At 35.5% G+C, this 24,327-nt stretch overlaps 1 protein-coding gene across 4 annotated transcripts in view; it reads left to right on the top strand.

The window, feature by feature from the left end:
* The window catches only part of MAN2A1 (mannosidase alpha class 2A member 1), a 120,564-nt gene that overhangs the window by 37,045 nt on the left and 59,192 nt on the right, over window positions 1-24,327 (top strand). For all 4 annotated transcript variants that reach the window (XM_086628758.1, XM_086628759.1, XM_086628760.1 and 1 more), the window contains 6 exons: window positions 2,092-2,278; window positions 7,585-7,762; window positions 13,103-13,305; window positions 18,173-18,358; window positions 19,783-19,897; window positions 22,635-22,702. In XM_086628758.1, the coding sequence (XP_086484884.1) occupies window positions 2,092-2,278; window positions 7,585-7,762; window positions 13,103-13,305; window positions 18,173-18,358; window positions 19,783-19,897; window positions 22,635-22,702 (937 nt within the window). The remainder of the gene's footprint in view (window positions 1-2,091; window positions 2,279-7,584; window positions 7,763-13,102; window positions 13,306-18,172; window positions 18,359-19,782; window positions 19,898-22,634; window positions 22,703-24,327) is intronic.

The raw sequence follows: 24,327 nt of genomic DNA, 5'->3' as shown, positions 1-24,327 counted from the left end.
AAAGGGAATGTGAGTACCTATATGTTAGGAAATGGGTTAAATACAAAGACTGTATTATTACCACTGTTCCTCTCATCTTCCTGTTTCTTCACTTTCATTTTTGCTTTTACTTTCTCTTATTTCCCTTCTCCCACATTCCTTTCAAATATAAATAAAAAAGGTAAAAAGGATGGAATATTCTTCTTCCTTTTCTCACTTCTTTGTTTTCTTCCTCCTACTCCTACTATGTGGAAATAAAATAAAGTGAGAAGGAACATTTCTCTTGGAGATAGGGTTGCAGAGTGGGGATGTGGGTGAGGGGAAAAAAAAAAGCCTAAAGTGAACATTTAAAGATGGAGAGATCTGTCTTGTTTATGTTCTTACTAAGGAAAAAACTTTCAAGCAACCAGTTTTCCTCAGCTGGTGTGACAAATTAATGTCATTGCTTTTTTTATGTGATTTATACAATATAGAGTATGAAAGTTTTCTGAGGTAAAGTAGTGATCATACCTTAAAGTGATCTGTTTGTAAATGAATGTACTTTTCTGTATGAATATTTGTTTTTGATTTGTACTGTTCCAGCATTCTGATAATCTGTATGATGAATGTGTGTAGTTGAGGTTTTGGTCTTTCTGTCTTTTATAGTAAGCTAGTATGTTGCTGCTTCATCACTACAGGCTCAAACAAGTGTATTTAGAGCTTCTTATTGAAAGGTGGTGGCAATTTTGGAGCTTTTTAGCTCTTCTGTGTTTTAAATCAGAAATTGTAGGAAGGAGGGTATTCAGAAAAAACCTGCTGCACAAGTAAACTGGACTAGAGGAAAACATACCACTGTGCAAGAATTTATCAGATACTGACCCTTCAGAGATTTTTCTTTGAATCCTAGTATATTCCACTTCGTGTACAGAATGCTTAATTGACAGGCCTTTTTCCTAAATAGTTATATACATCAGTCATATATATGATATAGTCTAGTGTTTGGGCTTCAAAAGAAGGCTTTTCAAAACAGATCACATATCAAAGATCACTGCACAGTCATCCAACATAGTATGTAGATGGAGTACATGAGATGAAGAGAACTCCTGTAGTTGAAAGTAAGCACTTTATAATATTTATGGAATATTACCTTTTTAGTAATAAGCAAGTAGTAGTAAAATAAGAGTTTTAAAACAAAAGGTCTGGATTGGGACTGTGAAGATGTATGCTGTTAAAGTTTGGAAGACTGTTTTTATATATATTGTTGACATACTTAGGAGCCAGGTTTTCTGGCACATCTAGAGCATTCATGTCTTTTTTTTCAGCATTAAATTACTTTAGGTCATTAGAGCAGGAAATAGGTAAGCAGCATTTAGGGGTTTTACCGGATAAGTAAACTTAATGTTTTCTTAAGTTCCATGAGAACTTGAGGTTCTCTTTACAGTTAAATTTTGAAAGACCTTCTCTTGAGACTTGACAAAACGTGTGTAGATCTCTGCTCCTCGTGAGTTAAATTTTAGGAAATGGACTGACTAGATGGAAAAGCTGGGTTTGTAAAGATTGTCTCAGAAATGCATATAATTTTATGTAATTCTGTGTATAAGCACATAGAATCTGTCTACAAGTACATACGTTAATGTATTGAAGTTATGTGTTCAAGAAATAAAAATTTTACTAAAGCAAACCAATTCAAATGTTGTGCTAATGAGGTAATGCTAGGAGGGTGGTTGTTTTTTTGTTTGGATTTTTTCAGGTTTGTTTTTTTTGGTGGGAGGACATGCAGGGTGGTTTGGGTTTGATTCACTCAAAGTATAAAAGATGTGTTTTATTCACCTCTAAAACTCTGGAAATAAGATTTATCTAGGTAAAAAAACCCCTAACACTTTGTTCCTGTCTTTCCCAATCAGCTGATGCTTGACTGGAGCATTCCAATCTTGATTGTATCCCTGTTTTTAACCTCTGTATGTGTAAGGTACATACAAAGGTAGACTCCAGATATGGATATTCAAAGCAAGGAGTTGTCTTGATCTGATTATTTTATATATAATTCTTGTATTAGGAGTGATGGAACTGATTTAGTTTCAACAAATCCGAGCAGGTTTATTTTAAAGGTATGCTCTATGTATTTAATTCCAGATTTGGGATCCAGTACAGATATCCTTTGTCATATGATGCCTTTCTATAGCTATGATATTCCTCATACTTGTGGTCCAGATCCAAAAATCTGCTGCCAGTTTGATTTCAAACGTCTTCCTGGAGGAAGAGTAAGCTGTCCATGGAGGGTTCCACCAGAAGCCATTCATGCTGGAAATGTTCAACACAGGTACAGTTTTTACGTATTCTGCAAGGGAATAACTTTTTTTTTAAAAAAAAAAACAAAACTGGTCAAAGATGATACCTAGCATAGCTTGGTGAATAGTTCTTAAAACAAACTTATCATAGGAAAATAATAGCTATTACGTGATGCAGTGTTTGTTCGTAAGTTCAAATTTTGCTGTCAATTATGCTCTTGAAGATAGATGATAATTAAGGAAGATGCATTAAATCTGTTTCTTTTCCATTCATGATAAATGAGTCTATTACTGTCTCTGAATGCTAATCAGAACATAATAATTTTTGGTCATAGTCATGTTACTGTTTTGTGGATTTTAAGAATAGACAGTGATCTTTCTTCTGCCAGTGGAGGACTTCAGGGACAGCATGGTGTAGTATGCTGTAGCAGGAAACAGTCAGGTATTTTCTGTGGCATATCCTTGCAAAACTTGGCAATCTGTGGCCTAGGTTTCCTGAAGTGAACGCTTTGTCTTACATGTCTGTAGGGGTGTGGAAATCATATTAACCTCAATTTTGTTTTTCAAATAGAAACATTGACTTGTTTTGTCACTGGTATGAATCAATTACATTTTTGCAAACTACTTTGAAGGCAGAGGGGGGGAAAAAATAAAAGAAAGGGAAGATAGAACTGCTGAAAGGCTGAAAGTTTTTCCAGAGAAAGATTGTATTCTGGGGTCCTGTTGCTGTCTTCAGGCCTCCAAACCACCCCAAAGTTCAAGAGTTAGAAATTTAGATAGGTGTTTACAATTGTTGCAAATTTCTGAGTATAACAAAGATATCAAAGATAGCAGGGTACCTTTTTGGTTGTGGTTTTGATGCTGAAGTTGAAGTGATGATGTTGCATTGGTTGTCTGCATGTCCTTTTTCCAAGTATGACTTTTGCCAGACATCTCAAGCTTCACTTTGTTAGTAAAATTCAGTTAGAAATTTCTATGAAAAATAAAACCAAAATAAAACAGAGTACATCACAATTGTCATATTTTAAGGTAAAAATTGAAATGATGATAGGAAAAAGTCCTTTTCGTTAAAAGTAGAGAAACGAAAGCTGAAGGTGACAGGAGAGCAATAGGGCTAATAGGAGAATCGTTATGAGACACCTAGTGCTTATCAAATGTGAAGGAAAGCTCATGTGTCTTTAAATCAAAGTTGTAAAAAGAAGAATCTTAATATGTATCCCAATTAGCTGAGACAAATATTTGTAGAAGAGCAACAGCTTGTTTAAGAAATACCTGGAACATATAGGCTATAAATACAACGTAATTGGAGAGCCTGCTCAGAATGCTTTTTTAATTTTTTGGGTTTTAATTAGATGTTAATTTATTCCTGCACTTCCAAGGTGCAATCTTTGTATAACAATCTAAATTAGACTTCATAAAAGAAATGATTCCTTCACCATGTCATGTGAAATAAAAGAATAAAAGAAATGGGGCAGGTACTTAGTGAATGATCATCTTTTGGTAGATAAAAACAGTTTTGGTGTCTAATAGAGTTTAAAAGCAGTACGGGAGATATACCTAAGGGAAAAATGAAACTACCATGTGATCTTTGAGTTAGGAGCCTGGATTATTGACATCTGGAATACTGGAAGAACACAGGAACCATACTTTGAGAGTGTAGTTTCAAATAAAACCACTAAACCATAGGAAGTAGTGTTTTACTGGAGAATGCTAAAAACACTACTCATATTTTATGAAAAAGTTGGGAGTATTGTAGGCAACTAAAAACTCCCCTGATCTGACCTCTGTAACAACACAAGTTTTACCGTTGTTATGACAAGGAGATGTATGAGATCCAGAAGTAATTGGAAAAGCTTATCTTTACTTCATAAACTTTCTAAGGTTAAAGGTACGTAGCACAGTAATTAATCTCTCTCTCATCTCTGATTGCCTTGTTTTTTAAGACTGGACAAATACAGGAGATCTACAGTACATGGATCCAAAAAAAAGTATTAGATACACACTTCACTAATTTAGAGGCAAGGTTTAGAGCACTGACCTTTCTTCTGTGCTAAAGCTGCAACAAAATTAATAAAACACAGATCTTGAGTGCTCAGCTGGGACTGTTGCTTTTGATTTCAGTACTGTTATGGCCATTCATATATTCTGAAGAGATACTGAACTGAAAACTTAAGACTGGTAGCTGATATATCATTGCCTTGCTTTAGTTGTGATTTGGTAGGAAGGAATGACGTAGCAGCCTAATTGAAAGCCCTTACTTGTTTAATTACACTTCATAACAGCTTAGGTTATAAAGATTGCTGTTGCATTTGCCCTGTTTTGCAGTTGAACCCTTGTCCATATGTTTGAATGCTGAAGTTCTAGCTTTTCCCACTAGCAAGAAAAAACAGCTGTGGTGGGTTTTTATTGTGTTTTTGTTTGTTTGTTTGTTTCCTCTTCCTTGAATGATAATGAGTTGTTTTGTTAGAGGAAGTGTAGCTTGTTTAGATGTATGTCTGTCTCTCCTGTGCATGGATATAGGAAAGAATCTGTACTGCAAGTTATGTAGTTCAGAGGAGGAGTAGAAAATTACCTTTCCCCTTCACCTCCTACTGTTCAAGAGCCCAATTTTACCCTTCAGCTTTTTTCTCTTTATGGTTGATCACATTACACAACATGCAACTGGTGTTCATAATTACAATGCTGATGTGGCACTGTAGTTAATGTTTGTGATCACCAACCTGAAGATTCTGAGATCACCCTCTTAGGAAATACTTGTACTGTCTGCATAGCCGTCTCCTCCTCAAAGTTACCTGAATAGAAAATTTCGAATCCACCACAGTTTTGTTTTCTAGTTGTGATATTTGAGCAAAGAGTCAGTCCCTAATGCTTTTTTTACTGTATGGGCTGAAGTAGCAGGGACTGTGAAGCCATGACCACTGTCAAACCTGTCACATAGGACTTCCTATACCTGCTGTAAAATTTCTTGTGATTCCCACAGACTCTGGGTGGCTACTGCTTCTCCTTCTTTGACATAGGAAGGTGCAAAACCAGCCATGTTAGTTCTTCTCATATATTTTAGCCAAATACTTGGAATTTTTTTGTTAAAAGAACACATTTGTGATACGGAAGGATTTTTTTTTTCCTTTGTGAAAGATTAGGGATAATCTGACAGTTTATTCAATGATAACCTGAAAGCTTCGCAAAGAAAGGTGGAAAATATTCTTGATGCTGTTGCTGACAGTGTTGATATACTGCAGTGTTGCCAAATAAGAGTGCAGTTAGGGTTACTGTGAATATTGAGAAATACGGAAAACATCTTGTGTACAATTCCAATAATTTTTGATTATTGGAAATTCATTGAAAAATGAAAAGTGTTTGTTTTTTTTTTTTTAAAGCCATTAAAATGGAGTTACTACAGATATGCCTTATCTATAATTATGGCACTACAAAAAATTTATCATGACTGTTCTCTTTGGTTTTCAAATTTTATTTCTGATAGACTGGGTAAATGTATCAAAATGTGCCTAATACTGTCTTACTGGGGAACTGGAAGGTGAAAGCATTGGTAAGACAGTGGAATTTGTGTTTTTTTTATCTTCAGAGAATTCTGTCTGGGGCTTCTGCTGGCTCTTTCTCACTCCTGTATGAAATAGTGATTTAGGAAGTTATTTGAGAGAAACTTAAGAGGATATACCTGACTTGAGATACCTAGTTTTTCTCTGGTGTATTTGCAATTGAAGATGGTTTGCACTGGAGGAAGATCCTGCTGCCCCTTTAAAAACACCTAGTAATCCCACAGTTATGAGTGCTTTGAAGAAAGGGAGAACAGCAACACTGATGAATTCTGCAGTATACTTGGAATGAAACTAGAGAGCTTTGAAGAGAGAAGTCAAATATCCTGTTAACCTTTCCTGAAGTCCTGTATTTTTCAAGAGGCTCTAAAATAAAGTCTGTTTCCAACTATAGGCTCCATGTGGAAAATTTGAGTTAGGCTGGCTTCTTAGAAGGAAGAATTACAAAGTCTTGTGTTGTGCCAGTTTTTCTAATACATGTGTGGAGAGGTAGTCGTATGTTTAAATCAGCAACCTGTTGAAAGTTGTGGAAGATATTGATTCAAGCACAAATACTTGGTAATCTGAACTATAGACAGAGAGGATGGGAAGCAACTCGTTGAGTCTATTCTAGTCTCAGCAGAACTGTGTGAATCCTTAACTAAAAATGTTGTTGTGCTCCTTTCTGCTGCCAGAATAGTCAGACCTTGTGTTTGCTTGATGCATTTATAATCCGATAAACAAATAAATGCTGACTTGCTGGCCAAAGAAATATGGGTTTCAAATATATTAGACTAGATTCAATTCTCACATAAACGTTTATGTAACAAATCTTTATGAGTTGAAAGTAGATTTTGGTAGACCATCTATTAAAAAGACTTGTAGAAACAAAAAGCTCACTGGAATCTGGATTTTGCCACTATTTTGTCTTTGAAACTTTGTCATTTGTATTCTTTTTTCTTAAACACATTACCATGGTTTATACTCCCCACTAAAATTATTTTCATAACTTCAATTAGAGAGGATCAGCATCTGAAGATTTTAGTAGTGATTGTGGTTAGGAAGGGGAGGGGGTGAAATGGACCTTTTCAGTAACCCAGACATCAGACTTGTAACATATGATACATTGCTTCTTAATGACAGAACTGATATGTTACCCATCAAAGAGTTGGTAGGTTCCAAAGGATAATTTTACTGCCTTTTTTCTGTGTGTGTATGTGTGGGGTTTTTGTTTGTGTGTTTTTTTTTAAAGATTAAAAGCCGGTTGAAGGGGGAACAGTGATTGTTAGTAGTGAATTTCCTACAGATTTTTTTTTTTGTAAGGCCGGAGTTCCTCAAATATTAATTTATGGGCAGTTTTTCTGTCAAGGACATGAAGATATGAAGCAAAGTATCCAAGGGAATTACAGAGGGGATGAGAAGAGCTTACTTATTATTGTAAATATAGGTTGGAGAGGATTAGGATTGTTATCTAAATATAAAGCAGGTAAACATAATTTAAACTGAAGGTTAGTTTTGGCACAGGAACAAACGGATGCAGACTGACCTACTGTTTGAGATGGAGCTGGATAAGCTTGTAGGAGGATTTAATTAGCGTAGTGTTTACAGCAGTAGTAGGTTGAATGTGGTGTCCCGGGGGGGGAACTGCATCCGTTTTTTTGTTAAAAAATGAGGTAGCAAAGTTTTGTATGTCTTGTTTGGGTCACCCTAATGCACAACTTGGTATCTAAGAATTGTTTCATCGCATGCTGGCATTTATTCTTCTGTTTTCTAAATGACTTTTTTTTTTCTTTCTCCCATTCAAGGGCTTGGATGATTTTAGATCAATACAGAAAGAAGTCAAAGCTTTTCCGTACTAAAGTTCTGTTGGCTCCATTAGGGGACGATTTCCGCTATGCTGAAAGCTCAGAATGGGATCAACAGTACCAGAATTATCAACAGTTGTTTGATTATATGAATTCTCATCCTGAATGGCATGTTAAGGTAAATACCACGCTGCTTCTGGTTTGTAGGCAAAACAATATTTCTCAGTATTTTGAGATTCTTCATGGAAGAACGTTGTGGGTAGTGTGGAGGTTTTTTTTTTTTCCTAAACTGTAAAGCTTTATGTATTATTTAACAGCATATTGGTTTGTCTTGGCAGATTATATTTTTTACCTTTACCTCCTCCTCTCCCTCTGAAACAAAAACTTTACTGTCGATAATATCTGCTTGAAAACTAGTAGTATCCAAACTAGATTGTTTTAGAGAACAGCTATTAGCTTTGATTGTTTTCTTAGTATTCTTGTTTTCACATGCTTCAGGCACTGTTATTTAAGACTCGCAGGCTTTATTATTTAACACTATTGTATTTTCTTATTAGAAGTTCAAGAAAATTTTATTGCTTTGCCTGGGTCCTCTTGGCTTTATGTCCCAAAAAACCCAAACAGAAAGTCTGAAGAGACAACAGTGCTGGCACATATTGTTGAGTACAATAATATCTGAGAGATTGACCTGGCTACAAAAGGAGCGAATATGCTAACACAATTATCAAATAAGATCACTTTAAAGCGTTAGTTATATTTGAGTATTAATACACACATTCATCCATTCTAATGTGTAAGCTGAGTACTTTAGAGACTTCTTGTACTATAGATGTTCTCTGTCTCAGACATCTTTTGTCATCTTTCAGAATGGGAGTAAGAAATGGAGGACCACAGCCTTGTTTTTTCTTGAGTATCACATGAGACCACTGTTGCTGCTTTCACATATAGGCTTTTTAAACTTTGTATGGTCTCTTTCATATGTCGTTTGTCTGTGCATCTTTTTTTCTCTCACCTTTTCTGAGACCTTTCCCCATTCTTCTAACTGCAGATTTGAGTGGTGCCTGTAGTGTGTTAGTTCTTCCTGTTGACTTCTGGAGTTGTGTCCTGCATAAGAAAGATGATCTATTGGCACCACAGCTTGTCAGAGAGCTGGATTTGGCATCTGTTTACTATGGGATATGTGGGTGACATGATGTATGTGAATGCCTGCTGTGTCTTAATGGAGGGAGATGGACCTGGAGAGTACTCTTTTCAATCTCTTAAATCTAAATCTTGCTGTTATCACCAACTTTACTTCCCTCAAAAATTGATATAGTGTGCAGGAAGTTACTCTTTGGATACTAACAGCAGCATACTTTCTGTAGTCTACATTCCTACTAGCCTGGGCTGGATGATTTCTTCTCTAAGGCAAAAGCTGAAGGCTCTAGCTCTGAAGTTATTTTTCAAGGACCATGCTGGTCCTGAGACATCTGGAAGATCCTTATCTGAAAGATTCTGCTCAGCCCATTGTCAAGGACTCTAGGAGTCTACTTCATCAGACCTGGCTTGCCCACCTGGATTAATTTCTTGTGAATCACACCAGTCCTTGGGGCCCTTGTAGAAATATCCAGCTCTTTTTCTGGTTCTTAATACCCAGACAAAAAGACATGGAATCCTCTGATTCATCTACTTCATACCTAGGGTACTTAGCTCAGCTGGAGCACTGTTGGCTTTGGAGTATGTCTCCTTTTCATTTTACTTAGTTGGATTTTTTTCTTTCAGTTTTTTTGAGTTGATAGTTTGGGGTTTTTTTTGCTTGTTAGTGTTTGGTTGGTTGTTTTTTTGTTTTGTTTTTGGTTTTTTTGGTTTGTTTGTTTGTTGGGTTTTTGGGGTTTTTTTTTTTTGTTTTTTTTTAAACTGATGTCATTTATCCTTGGAAATATGAGCTTAGATATAGAACTTTCACACTCTGCTGCATTTTGCCCAGTGGACTGTAACTCCACAGGCAAGTAAGAGGTCATGCTCAGCTTCCTAAGAACATAGATTATATACAGGCAGAGTTTACATTTCTTCCTTGAGTGCTGAGATGCCTAGGAGGTTACTACTTACACAAGGGACTACCTACTCTGCCTTTCTAATCTTAGGAGGGATTTACCTTTTCAGAAAAATTGTTGTTTTCATAAAAGATGTTTATCTAGTGGATATGTCTGTTAGCATTGAGATTCTCACACCAGTAACTATTCTATGGTTCTAGAAGTATGTGGTAGATAACTGTAAAAGATATCTATTTTGCTCTCAGGGAGTTTAATCACCCATTTAGAGATCTCCTTTATATTAATTATGCATAAATTAAGCTGAGACTTTTTAATCATAGAATCATTATATGATTTGGGTTACAAGAGACATTAAAGATCATCTAGTTCCAATCCTCCTGCCATGGCAGGGACACCTTCCGCTAGATCAGGTTGCTCAAAGCCTCATCCAACCTGGCCTTGAACAATTCCAGAGATGAGGTAGCCACAGCTTCTCTGGGCAACCTCTTCCAGTGCTTCGCCACCCTCTGAGTGAAAAATTGCTTCCTTCTATTTAATCTAATTCTGCCGACTTTCAGTTTAAAGCCATTGCCCCTTGTCCTATCACTACACGCCCTTGTAAAAAGTCTCTCTCCAGCTTTCCTGTAGGGCCTCTTCAAGTACTGGAAGGCTGCAATAAGATCACCCCAGAGCCTTCTCTTCTTCAGGCTGAACAACCCCAACTCTCTCAGCCTGTCTTCATAGGAGAGTTACTCCAGCCCTCAGATCATCTTCATGGCCCTCCTCTGGACTCCTCAGCTTTCTGGGCTGCAAGCGCACATAGATGGCTCATGCTGAGCTTCTCATCAACCATCACCCCCAAGTCCTTTTCCTCTGTGCTGCTCTCAATCCGTTCTCTGCCCAGCCTGTACTTATGCTTGGGATTGCCCTGACCCACGTACAGGACCTTGCACTTGGCCTTGTTGAACTTCATGAGATTCACACGGGCCCACCTCTGAAGCCTGTCAAGGTCCCTCTGGATGGCATCCCTTCCCTCCAGCGTGTCCACAACACCACACGGCTTGGTGTCATCGGGAAACTTACTGAGGGTGTACTCGATCCCACCGTCCATGTCATCGACAAAGATGTTAAACAGCACCAGTCCCAATACTGACCCCTGAGAAACACTGCTTGTCACTGGTCTCCACTTGGACATTGAGCTGTTAACCACAACTCTTTGAGTGCGACTATCCAGCCAATTCCTTATCCACCAGGTGGTCATTCGTCAAATCCATGCCTCTCCTATGTAGAGACAAGGATGTCAGGTGCGACAATGTCAAATTCTTTGGAATTTGTGTCAAATTGGCTTTTTATATGCCAGTAGAAGAGTCTACAAGGTTATTTCACTGTTTCCACCCACTTGACATTAGAATGAGTTTTCTTCAACTTTGCTGGTTCCTCTGGTGAGGTTTTCTTCCTCTGATGTAACCCAGCATCATCTCTTGGCCCTAGATGTTTGTTTTCTTCTTCTGAATTCTGTCTTCTACATGTCTGTGATAGTGAGGTAAAAGGTCAAGTGCCTGATAAGGCAATGATCATTAATATTGGGATCTCTGTGGCACTATGTTTCTTTCTCTGCTGCTATTCAAAGTGGCAAGTTATTGTACTGTATCCACCTAACAGATACTTGAATCTTCTGAATGATTTTGAAGAGTCAATACTGTGTGGTTGGTTTTTTAAGTGTAGAAATAGCATATCTTTGTTGTCACAGCAATAGTCCTTATAGTCAAAGTCACTTTTAAAAAATGTTTACTGAAAACGTGTTTTCTGGTGTTGTAAATTGTAGCGTGCTACTTTGTATGCTCATTGTTAAAAGTAAAAAAAATCCTGCGACACTAAAGAACTGACTTAGTTTAAATTTGAATAATTACCCTTATAGTTTATTATGAGGGTACTTTTGGTAATGTCGTCTTCTGTGGTCTTTCCACTTCCACTAATTGTTTTTCCACTCTTATTCAAAGACCAGCTTGCTGTCTGTGCCTTCTTTAAAAACATCTCTCAATGCTGGCAACATTGATGTCAGTCCTTCTCTTTTTTTTATTTTCCCACTTTTTGTGTACCCTGCAAGCTTGAGTGTACCATCTTTTTGACCTACCTTGTGAAGGGCTATTATTGCCTTATTTGTCTGAGTATTTTTAAAACTGACCAGAAGATGATATGGGTTTTTTGGTATTCGCCCATGTTACATCTCTAAAGAAAATTTATTTGTATATAGTTTTAAAAAAACAGCTTCTGAAAGCAAACACTGACTTTTTGAGCAATGGTCATCTTGAATTAAGTGTATATTGGAGATCTGGAGCACAACAAAGTCAATTTTCATAGATTTCATAGATTTCATAGATTTCTAGGTTGGAAAAGACCTTAGAGATCATCGAGTCCAACCATCCCTAATCCCCATTAAACCATATCCTCAAGTAGCTCATCCACCCTATTCTTAAACACATCCAGGGATGGGGACTCAACCACTTCCCTGGGCAGCTTATTCCAGTGGCTGACAACCCTTTCAGAGAGAAATACTTCCTAACATCCAACCTGAATCTCCCCTGACTAAGCTTATGCCCATTTCCTCTTGTTCTATCTCCCATCACTATGCTCTTGTTGCATTACACTGTTGCTTATTTAGTCCAGACATCTACTTACATAATATTGAGATATTACTTAGCTCTTGTGTTAGAGACTTACTCATATGACAGAAGAGAATACTCTGCTTATTTGTTGAGATTTAGCTTGTATTTTAGATACTGATTTATACTTAAAAAAAAAGTAGTATTTCATATTTCATGACTCATAGAATCACAGAATGGTTTTTGTTGGAAGAGACCTTTAAAGGTCATCTAGTCTAACCCTCCTGCAATGAACAGAGACAACTTCAACTAGATCAGGTTGCTCAGAGCCCCATCTAACCTGACCTTGAATGTTTCCAGGGATGGAGCATCTACAATCTCTCTGGGCAGCCTGTTCCAGTGTTCCATCACCTTAATTGTAAAAAATTACTTGCTTATATGTAGTCTGAATCTACCTTCTAAACCGTCACCTGTTGTGCTATCACTACAGGCCCTACTAAAAAAACTCCTGTTCCCATCTTTCTTAGAAGCCTCCTTTAAGTATTGAAAGTCTGCAGTAAGATCCTTCTTGTCTCCAGACTGAACAACCCCAACTCTCTCAGCCTTTCCTCATAGGAGAGGTGTTCCATCCCTGTGATTATTTTTGTGGCCCTCCTCTGGACCTACTCCAACAGGTCCATGTTTGTCTTGCACTGAGTTGGAATGAAGTTGAAGTGCTTTTGGAAGCATTGTCTGAAAAGTACAGGGAAATTTTAAAGCTCTTTAGGGTAGGATTTCTGCTGTAATTCTACTGGAATACTGGCATATTTCTGAAATGTGTATGAAAGCAAACATATTCGTTCTCTTCACATGTCTAAATAAAGAAAATGGAACTATGTTACAGTAATTTTAATTTTCGTTCAGGCCCAGTTTGGAACCTTATCAGATTACTTTGAAGCCCTGCGCAAAGAAAGCAATTTGGGTGAAAAAAGCAGCAATTCATTTTTCCCTGTTTTAAGTGGAGACTTCTTCACCTATGCAGACAGAGATCATCATTACTGGAGCGGATACTTTACGTCACGACCCTTCTATAAACGACTGGATAGAGTCCTGGAATCCTACTTACGGTAAATACTGACATCCAATCGATTCGTAACACGTGTGTTGGCACATGGGAGAGTTGAATGTATAAGTACTTTAAATCTGTTGGACAGATGGAAAAGTGATTTTTGAAATAGAGAGTTTAAGTTTACTTATGATAAGGATAGCCTAAATGGCAGCCAAATATAGTTCTTGTTACAAGGATTAGTTGATGTATCTGTTGGTTTAGTAAATTCACAGAAATACAAACATATTTTTGCCATCCAAACAAATAAGTTGTTCTAAAATACCATTCAAGTTATCAGAAGACCTGATTCCATGAAAAATAGCAGGTAGTATGCTTTTTATTTCTGTATGGGATTAGGATAGTTGTCAGATCAAACTGTCATTATGGCTACACTGCGAACTCTTTTAGAGAAAAATACAGGGGTGCGAATTTTACAACAGTTTTGGAGGCAGTTGGGAAGCAGTCAGGAATATTGTGTGCCATGCAGTGATCTCATATTGTAAGGTACTCTTCTGCTGAAAAGTGTTTGCATCTTCTTTAAAGAAAAAAATATTGCTGAGTTTTGGTAATGGAGTATTTAAGTGATTCTTCTAGCAGCTGTAGATAAGACACATTGTAAAAGGATTTAACTGTATTTTAAGGCTCCAGAAACAAATCTGGGACAGATGCATATGACGTTAATCCTGGACATCTCATCTATTTCAAAAGATTATTCTTCCAAGGATCCTTAGTCAAAGGACATTTTTTGTCTTCTGGAAGGACCCTTTAAAATACACCTGTTGTAGTGCTTCTGTATGCTATATAGAGACCTTTTGGTGCTAGAGAAGAACTTCTGTAATGCTGAGAAATCCTTCCTGAAGGATTTCTTAATTTTTTTGTGTATGTGTTGTAATGGCTGCTGCAGTAGTGGAGAGAGCAGGAGAGGTGTGGAATGTAGTGTTTTGGGAGCAAGGAAGATAGCACTTTGGAGGCAGATACAAGTGCCTTTCAGAAGAGAAACCTCTGTATCTAGCAGAGTTTGTTTTTCACCCAAGGAATCAAATCTTTATTCTGGTGAAGTGGAGGCTGCACAAAATTGGGACACAGCTACTCTGTGATGTGTAGTATGTTTTTCTTGTAATGAAAGGGGCTTTTCCTAGCCTTTTCTCTGCACTCTAAGGATACAGATTAAGAGACCTGAGGAAATCAATAAAATTAGTGAAGAAGAAACGGAAGTGATAGAAAGACTTAAGAAATGTTTAAGGACAAGTGAGATCAAGGGCCTAAGAATAAAAAGGTGTTAGGGAAGAGGAAGCGTAACATAACTTCGAAGGCATTACACTGACCAGCAAGGAGAAAAGTTTCACGAATGGGAAAGCAGGGAGGAGAAAAGCCAAAGACTCTCAGGCCGGAGAAGAAAAATAAAACCAAAGTGAGAAAGAATGACAAAAAGCAAGGCTAGGATCCCTTTGGGAGAAGAATGTAAAAATAATGTAGTAAGGAGAAGTTATCAGAGGAGTGAATTCTGCAGTGTTTTAATCAGAACTTTGGAATGTTACAAGCGTTATGCTTGACTTATGTACAAAACCAAGAATATTAGAAGATTACAAAGAGAGCATTTGTAAGGCTAGACAGTAATTAGAAAGTTTGACAACTCTTCAGAAATAGTTTACCAATAGAGTATCAAGCATCACTAGGAACATGATTTTCTTAGAAGCGTTTTATTTTTTACTTACTGTATCATACATGATAAATACTAATTAGCTCTGTTCTCATTAGCTTATTTATCCTAAGAATCTTTGATAACAGCTTTGTTTAATACTGCTGTTGGAAAAGGCAAGATGTATAGGAAACAGGATAGATGATGTTGTCATAAATTGATTTCCTTACTTAATTGTTTTTCATTCTTTTGCCTAAATTCCTGTTTGTTAAAGTGTGCCAGAGATTTAATTTTAGCTTTCCTATAGCCTATTTTCTCAAAAGTTTTAAGTTGTTTACATTGTCATTTTTCTGGTTTTTATTACTTACATTGCAGAAAACTTCATATGAATTGCTTTCAAGTTTATTTGTAGTATTTACAGCTTTACACTGTTAAGATTCCTTCATGTAAGAATTTCAGTTACTTTTAACTTCTGAAAAAGGTGCTAGACTTAGAGGTAAATAATCTCTGGAAGAGAACTAAACCTTCAATCTTATGAATTAAAACAGAGCATGTTTCTAAAAATGTGCCTGGAAAGTTTTTCATCCTTCATTATCCTCTGTGAATCACATGTAAGAAGAAAATGTATTTGTATGTTTTGGGTTTGTGCATTAAAGAAAGTGCATGAAAGTTTAAGGATTTTACAATGGAGATTGACATCATTGCTGATTTGAGATATAACTGATTTCTTTAATCTTAAATGAGAGATGGATGAATTGAAGTAGTTTGAACAGTGATGACATCAGTGACCAGAGGTTTTTATAACGTAATAATGGAGCAAAGAACAGCAGCATAATTGGGGCAAGTTAAGAATGCATTCTGTGATTTCATTCTTTACAGATGTAATCAGGGAAAATTATGGTAAGTCTGTAAAAATGATTGTTGAAGTAATTCAAAATCAGGACAAGAGCCACAGTGATAATTCTGACTGTACAGATGGATAGAAGAGACGACATCTTGAGAGTTTAGAAACTCTTGGAAGAATTATTTGTTATTTATTTAGGTTAGATATAAAGTGGACCAAAGGTAAACGTAGTGTAGGTTTTGAGCAATCAATAAAGCAAATTTTGGTCTATTTGCAGTGTCCTATCAGGTAGAGGATACAGTGACAAATTACAACAAAGTGGATAACACATGGTAACTACTTTAAGTAATCTACACTAGTTCAAAATAAAGATAAGAAAACCAAAGCTTTATACAGCTTTTATGGAAAGATACTGGAGGCACGTAAATGCTTATTTAGATGTTGAATTGTTCTCTAATATAATGTTTTTTGTGGTTTCATTTGTGAGTGTCTTTCATCTTTGACCATTGAACCCTTCTAATGTTTAGAATAATATTGAACCTTGAAAGGAAAATTCTGCATCTAAAGAGACTGGTGTACTGAATGGATCTATAAAATAGAATCAGTTATTTCTCTAAAAGGCAAAAGAGTTACAAGTGTTCCTTATAGACAAAATGGCTTTAAAGTGATGTTCTGGAATATGTATGAGTTGAAAATTTATTTACTGTACAGCTTCATTTTAATGTTATTTCTGTTCGTTTGAAGGTGGTTACCTTATTTATAAATAATGGTCTTCCCTATTTAAAAAAAAAAATAAATTGAGGTGTGTTGTGGACTTTCAGACAGGGTTTATCCACTAAATGAGTGTGTATCTGATATCTTTTTAACTATAATATACTTGTTTTCCTTTCAAGTTAAACTGTAATAGAACAAAGTAGGAGGAATGCATACATGTAGGAATTTGCACTGAGCAACAATAAAATCAGATTCATGAAGCTTAAGTGCACTAGTAATACAAAAAAGGAATTATAACTTTTAACACTTTGATTTTTTGTGTAGCTTCTGAGCACTTATCTTGTCTGTAAGAGCAAAAGCTCATCCTGTTCTTCAAATTCTGACATTATGAAAATGAATTGAGCTATTATATGTACAGTGTACATTTCAGTTTAGTTCGACACATGCTACTTGCAGTTTTTGCATAACTGTCACCTATGTGATGCATAAAGACAAAGAGACCAAACTGAATCCAAAGATGTTTTTCATGTTAACAGTTAATATCAATGCACATTCTGAAGACCCAAGTTGAGAATGATTTTAAAACTTATTGTTGTGCCTACTGTAAATTTGAACGCATGCAATTAGCGACAGCTTGGGTAAACGTAAAAGTTAACATATTTTTCTTTTCATTATTTTTTTATTTTATTTCCCTGTTTAGAAGTTAGGTTTACATTAGTTTCAAGTGCATATGTTATTTTGCTTTCTTTGCTTTTTATAACACTAACCTGTATCTTATTGCTTTTTTCAAACACTTGAGAAACCTCAAGCTCAAATAAAGTTTGAAAAGGAGTCTGACACATTTCAGATTTACAAAAATGGAACTGTAGCATTTTAGGAAAAGGAGATGGGAAAAAACGTTAACAGATGGTTTCCCAGAATTTCTACAGGAATCTTTGTTAGTCAGATATTCATAATGACAGGCAATTATAAGGTTTTTTATATGAAATAAATTTAGATGATCATAAAGAAAGTGAGAATCTAATGAAGATGTTTTAGTGCTAGGCTTTTGCATAAGAAGTAGGAGAGAAGGGCTCTGCATTCTTTTCAGTCTAAGGATTTTTGAATCCAGTGTTCTCACCATTCAGGTGAATGTGTAGTGAACAGGTGCATGAACCGCCTAATTCTTTAGGAGAATTTCATTTGCTTAAAGTGCAAGTGGCAAAATAGATATTGTATAGAGCCTATGGAATAATATATTTCTTTAAGATAATTTTATATATTAACTTGCTCTTTGAAATTGAAATTGTTTCCTGTGAAGTGAAATGTATGTCTCCTGTAAGGCAGTCTGTCCTTACTGTATGATTTTAGGATCAAATCTGTATACCTCATATATTTGTGAAAATGGTGTGTTAGTTTTGTACTGTCGTATTTTTACTTCAAAGCTCTATTTTCCATCACTGAAGCCTTGCAAGAATCTTACAAGGTATAAAACTGGTTGATGATGAAGTGCAGCGGTGACTTTTAAATGTTTGAAGCTAGAAACAGGCTAAAAAGTACAAGATTAAGGTTTAAAGAACTTGAGGAAATAGGATGAGGGGAGATGTAAAAAGATCAGTTTATTCTTTAGGTGAAATGTGTGTTGTTTTTTGCTTTTTAAACCTTTAATTTAATTTTAGTATAAATTAATTTAATTCTCTGCAATTCCAGGGCAGCTGAAATCCTCTACTCCTTGGCTTTGGTACAGTCTGGTAAATCTGAGAAGACGAGTGTATTTCCTTCAGCGGATAACTATAAGTTGCTGACAGAAGCTAGGAGGAACCTTGGACTCTTTCAGCATCATGATGCTATTACAGGAACATCTAAAGATTGGGTAGTTGTGGATTATGGCACCAGGTAATTTATTAGAAATATATGAACTTAAATCTTAATTTCCCTTTGTGTTTTTTTTTTTTTAAAGAAGTATTTATTTCAAAGATATAGATTCGCTATAACTAGCAACATAGTGCTGAAAGTGTAGATGGTGCTCTAAAAGACAGGTGGATATGATTATCCATGCTTTTCATTTATGAAATATTTCTTAATCCTCTGAAGTAAGAATTTGATGTCCAAAAAAAATTTCTGAGGTTTCAAAAGAAGCTAGACATGATACCGAGAGTTCTTCAATAACAGGGCTGTTATTTTCTGCAGTAACTGTTGTATAGGGAACATTTTATATCTGCCTATGCTAAGCAATGATCAAGAAACATGCTATTTTAAGCATATATTCCTTGGAAAATCCCACACCCTCTGTAACCTACCTTTCTTCAATGTGAGAAATCTTTTTCATGTTGCCAATATTCTACTTCATTTATCTGTTGTTGTTTATTGCTGTTTTATCTGGTGAGCAATTGGTTTCTCAGTATTGACAAATTACTTTTAAGGAATTTTGTTGAATAGTGTATGAGATATCTACATACACAGATATATATACATATATATGCTTTAATTATGCATTCGTTCAGAAAATTGTTACATATTGGAATGTTAAGCACTAGTAAATTTGATTGAGGTAGATGCTGGTAGACGGTCAATGATAGAGCATGTCCATTAAACAGCATGTCCATTAAATAAGTTGTTGTATTAAATGCTCTATTTTATAAAATGCTATTTCTCAGTTTGAACTACTGCGTTCATGACAAGTATTTTTAAATTCCATAATTTTTAAAATTCTTTATCTATTCAAGTTTAGGTATAATCAAGGTATAAACATGTCCAAGACACTTGATTTTGAAAAAGTAAAATAAAGGCTTTTTTCACTTTACAAATAAAGTTACACAGCTCTCTGTATTTAAGAATTTGGAAACCTTATGTTGGGTGAAGCAATGGAAATAATGATAATAATGTAATCAATTTTTGTGTTTCTGATTGTTTTTCTAATCCTCCTTGAAGGCAATCTTGACTTTGTGACCAGCGTTTCAGGCTTGTCTTCCCTATAGATACTGGAAATCAAACATACAAATCATAAACTTTCCTAAGATTAGCGTTTTGAAAATGTACTTGGTATTTAGAGGGTATAAGTGGAGCATAACAGTGGGGTGGAGATGTACCTCATTTTCAGTATGCAAGGTAGGAATATAATGAAATTCAGAGTATTTCTGTACTTCACAATTTGGGCACCCATTGCAACTAGCTGTTCTTAATTTCATGCTTTATTGATACTAAAGATGATGTTTATTTTTCTGTAACTCACACTTTTGGGTTAATATTTTTGAATTTTGATGTTATCACATTGAATAAAAATGCCTGAAAACTAACTAAGACTTCAAAATTTTTAACAGGCTTTTTCATTCAATAATGAACTTGAAGAAAGTGATAACTGACTCTGCTCATATTCTTATCTTAAAGGATAAAGGTGCTTATAATTATGACACATCAACTCCGTTCCTGAAGATGGTAAGCTGTCTTTCTTGATTTTTCTCCAAAAATAAAATGGGAACTATGTCTTTTCAATACAGTTTGAGTAACCTGGGAAAAGTCAGAATGAAATTTGCTACTAATACTGGCTCAAAAATCTGCTACTTGTCACTGTTCATATTAACTGGAGATGTTGGAAAGTAAGAAGTGAAAACTTCAGCAGCTAATGCTGAAAGAAGCCCCACATTGAAAGTAAATGGGCTTATTTTGTTCCACATTGTCAATCCCATGGTAAAACCAGGTGTTCTGATTTTCTTGTGGGCATTAATTTGTTAGTGACTTCACTGACATGCATATGATAAGTGATTATATAACGATATGCAGTCCTGTAATTTGACTTTGCTTATTACTTAACAAATGTAGGAAGAGGAAAATTTCCATCCTGAACATAAGCCTAAGCTGAGTTTGCATGACCAGGTCTAGACAAGACCTTATGCTTTTCTCCTTAGTTGAAATTTTTCAAAACAGGACTCTACGGGTGATAAAGTCAGCAACCACACATGTAATTTTGAGATTCATTTTACAGTGAAGAGGACCTTGAAGAAACACACTTGCTAATATAATATTGTTGCCTTTATAATTTCTTAGTTTCTTCACTTTCTGAACAAAAGCTCTCTGCTGTGGTAGCTAGATAGTCTTAGGAAGTCTACCTAAGCCCATACAGCTGGAATAGAAAGGACACAAGATGCTGTAATTTCTTTGCACATAAACGTAGCAGGATTAAGACAGTCTTTGTTTTAGATTTATATCATAGAATACCTCACACTTCTAACATAACTAACATGGCATGTTTTCTTCTGGCTTAGATGTGCCAGATGTGTCATACCTTGAATTACTCTTCCAGTCACATATATTTAAAAAGAAAAAAAAGCAATGGTTAAAATAGTTCTTTATAATTTTTATTACTTTGGTCCAAATATGTATGTGTGTGCTGTGTATATGTGCCTGTGGGTGCATGCTATGTGAGCGTGTGCCACAAATACATCATTTTTCTCCTGGTTGGAAAGGCTAACAAAATGAATGGACACCTTCATAGAGTAAGAATATTTTGAAGTCATTCATGGAATGAAGTTTTCAGTTCTACTCTGAATTGTATTGGATGATGTTGTGATGTTACATTTTACTACGCTTTCATTGTTTCTGTTTGAGTCGAGATGAATACCACTGCATTGTGGAAGTACTAATTGCTGTTTAAACTGTGTATTGCCTAGGAGCATACTAAGTCAAATGCACTATTACGACTGTGAAAGACAAAGTGAAGAAGAGAGAAAGTCCTTATTTCAAGAAACTTATTATATTTATATAAAACAGGAAAAAAATATTATTACAGAAGTAGGTTATGATTTATCTGTATGATATACAGTGATTGCAGCATATCGTAAACCTTATATTCCCACAGTACTTTGGTTACCACAGCAAAAGGTTTTTAATGTGGAATGCTAACGGGATAATTCAGGATATTTACAAAAAACCTTTTGCAAACCTTGAGCAAGTAGAAAGTTCAAAGGCACTAGTTTCAAAATACCATCATGGTATTTTGTTGGCTCATGGAAGCTAACATCAAGAATTGCTCAGAGATGGGCATTCAGAATGACTGCTGAGAGAACTGAGAAAGGCAAATGATGAAGACGTTAAGAGTGAAAACAGCTGTTGTCTTTGAGGGCTGAAGAAGAAGAGTAACACATGATCAAAGGAACAGAACTAGAGACTGTAACAGCATTCCAGTAGATAGTAGGTACAACCAAAGGAAAATTGCCCTTCCTGAAGGCAGAAAGAAGGAAATTGGAATGAGACATGGTGGAAGGATTCCAAAATGATGCTGTTTGCAGTGTATTTCTGCTATTCTTAATTGTTAGTTATACACAAAAGTGTCCTGGTCTTCTCAGCTGGTAACTAAATACTTTATGCATCGTGTGTAGGTTGTACAGACTCTAAATTAGTAAAGAAACAAAAACTAGATCTCTTGGAAGACAATACACTGAAAGACAGAAGAAACTTGGAGATCCCTGAATGATCCAACCCATAGGGTGATACCCAACCTATAAAAGTAATGCTACCTCTTTGAGTTCAGAAAGAAAATTTTCATGTAATTTGCAATAGTTGTATTTGAAAAACGCGATGTTGAGAATGTTTTGGAGTATTCTGAGGAACTGGGAGCTTTGCACTTCAGTTGTAAAGTCTATAGTTGTCACCATTATATGAACCAGTAGTAATGTAAGAGTAGATCAACAGTTTGTCTGTTGTCTTACTTAAAGACTAATGCCAAGAGCGACAGCAATGACTTGTCACTAATGTTTCTCGTTGGAAGTGAGCCCTGGGACTGTAGGGTTTCAGAGAGTAAACTTATAGGAACAGAAATTTAGAAAAAATATATGGTAAGTATTTGCAAAATTTGAAGGAAGTTGGCAATTCTGATGTATGCAAAAATGAAAACATAGGGGTGACAATTTGATAATGGTATCTAATAAGACACATTTAATGAAAACAAAGCTTTCTCAATGAGTCGGTCAAAGTGAGACTTTTTCTTTTGTCAGTGTGAAGTACTTAGTTTATAAACTTTTGTGGTTCATCGTCCTGTGTAATGTGCTAAAATAGGCTTCTGTTTATGGTATGGCTAGTGTGGTTTTGTACTTCATAAAGTTCATATTGTAGACAAAACCCATATGTTATATGTCTAAATGTATTCAAAAGCAAATTCAAAGATGTTCTCTTGTAGGATGATGTTCAGTCTTCCCAAGATTCTTTGCCACACAAGACAGTTATAAAGCTGACGTCGCAACCAAGGTTAATAATTTACGTATTACTTATTGTCTCAGATTCTTTTAGCAATGTGTGTGTTTTCATTACCTAATGGGTTTTTATGCCATTTCATGATTTTAATTTTATCTTTCACTCAAGACAAAGGTAAAATTTCTTAAAAATAAAAAAGGTAAAAAGGTAACCTGGCATATTATGCTAATACTATTATGTCCAGTTGAAATAGGACACAACTCTTTAAAGCTACAGAAGTTTCTCACATACCACTAATTCAGCTGCAGCTAGTAGTCTGTTTACTGTGTGCTTTTACAGCATTGTAATCCCTAATAAATTATACTTGAGAGCAACAGTGGAAAACTGTAATTACACATAAATACAGCTGGCTCAATTACCACTGGGAGCAAAATCTTAGATTTTGTAACGCCTAGAAATCATAATATGTAAATGCTGGATTGTCTTTAAAATTCAAGTAGAAGATAAACGAGGACACTGTTTTCTCTTAATTCCAACTTTCCATTGTATTAAGATGGCGTATTTCTTTATTTATATGTAGTTCTAGAGTATTCAGTTGAAATTGACATACTGCTGTCCCCTTGAACATTCAATATACAGCCTGAAATAACTTAAACTTTCATTAAACTCAACTAATCCAAATAAGGCTAATAAGATGTATGGATATGAGAGCTGCTATGTGTTTAAATCAGGTAATACAAAGTTTTTGCTTACAGAACAGAAGATTTAAGATTCATGTTAAAAGTAGCTATTTTTGGTGATGTTAGTATTTAATTTCTGTAGGTCTAGCAAGTGGCAAGCTAATAAAACTTATTTGCCAAGTTCATGAAGGTATCAGGCTATTTGGCAGACTGTTACTGTTAAAAAATTCTAATCAGATCCTTTGAAAAAATGAGCAAAGTTTGGTCCTTGGGTGCTTTTGGGGGAAGATGTCTTCAGTCCTCTAAAGTTAAATGTATATAATGTCTGTGTATATGTAGTTTTAATATAAGTTTGTCTCTGGAGCAGTCATGTAGACATACATACTATTTTTTTAAATAGGAGTTTTATTCTCTTATTGGAATGCTAGATAAGTGCTAATATAATATCTTAAACTTGTCCAAAATGGTCAAATCTCAGGTGTCTAGCCATTAATTTAAATAAAATCTTTCTAACTCTTTCAAAACATCCCTTCAGATATATTCACTGGAAGAGGATTGTATGTATTGTATATAAGCACTTGGCTGGAGGCAAGTTGTAATGCAGACTTTCTTAGCCATTTGAGGTTAGCTTTAATGCTTTTGCTTTCCTTGCCTAGGTTAGCTGTTGAAATTTCCCCCATGCCCCTTCCATCCCCTGATATGCCTTTTGTTTGCATCCATTGTTCCACTTATCTTTCTGCCTAGTATGCTAAGTAAGTGTTTCCCTTTTTGGTATTTATGCATTTCAGTCATTTGCTTTTATTTTTCTTTCTTCTTAGTTGAACATTACGTAGATATACATATCAAGCTTTTTTATTTTAAAAGTAATATTATCCTAGAAACCTTTTGCTGCTCTTCTCTAAACTTGTCTTAACTTACTTAGAAGATAGCATTGGTAGATAATTGCTAATTTTAACTTGTCTGGTATTGTGAAGATACCATACAGTCCTAGAAGATGGG

This window comes from Tauraco erythrolophus, chromosome Z (assembly GCF_009769465.1).
Source record: "Tauraco erythrolophus isolate bTauEry1 chromosome Z, bTauEry1.pri, whole genome shotgun sequence".
NCBI classification, from domain to species: Eukaryota; Metazoa; Chordata; class Aves; order Musophagiformes; family Musophagidae; genus Tauraco; species Tauraco erythrolophus.
This window is presented reverse-complemented; position numbering and strand designations above follow the sequence as displayed.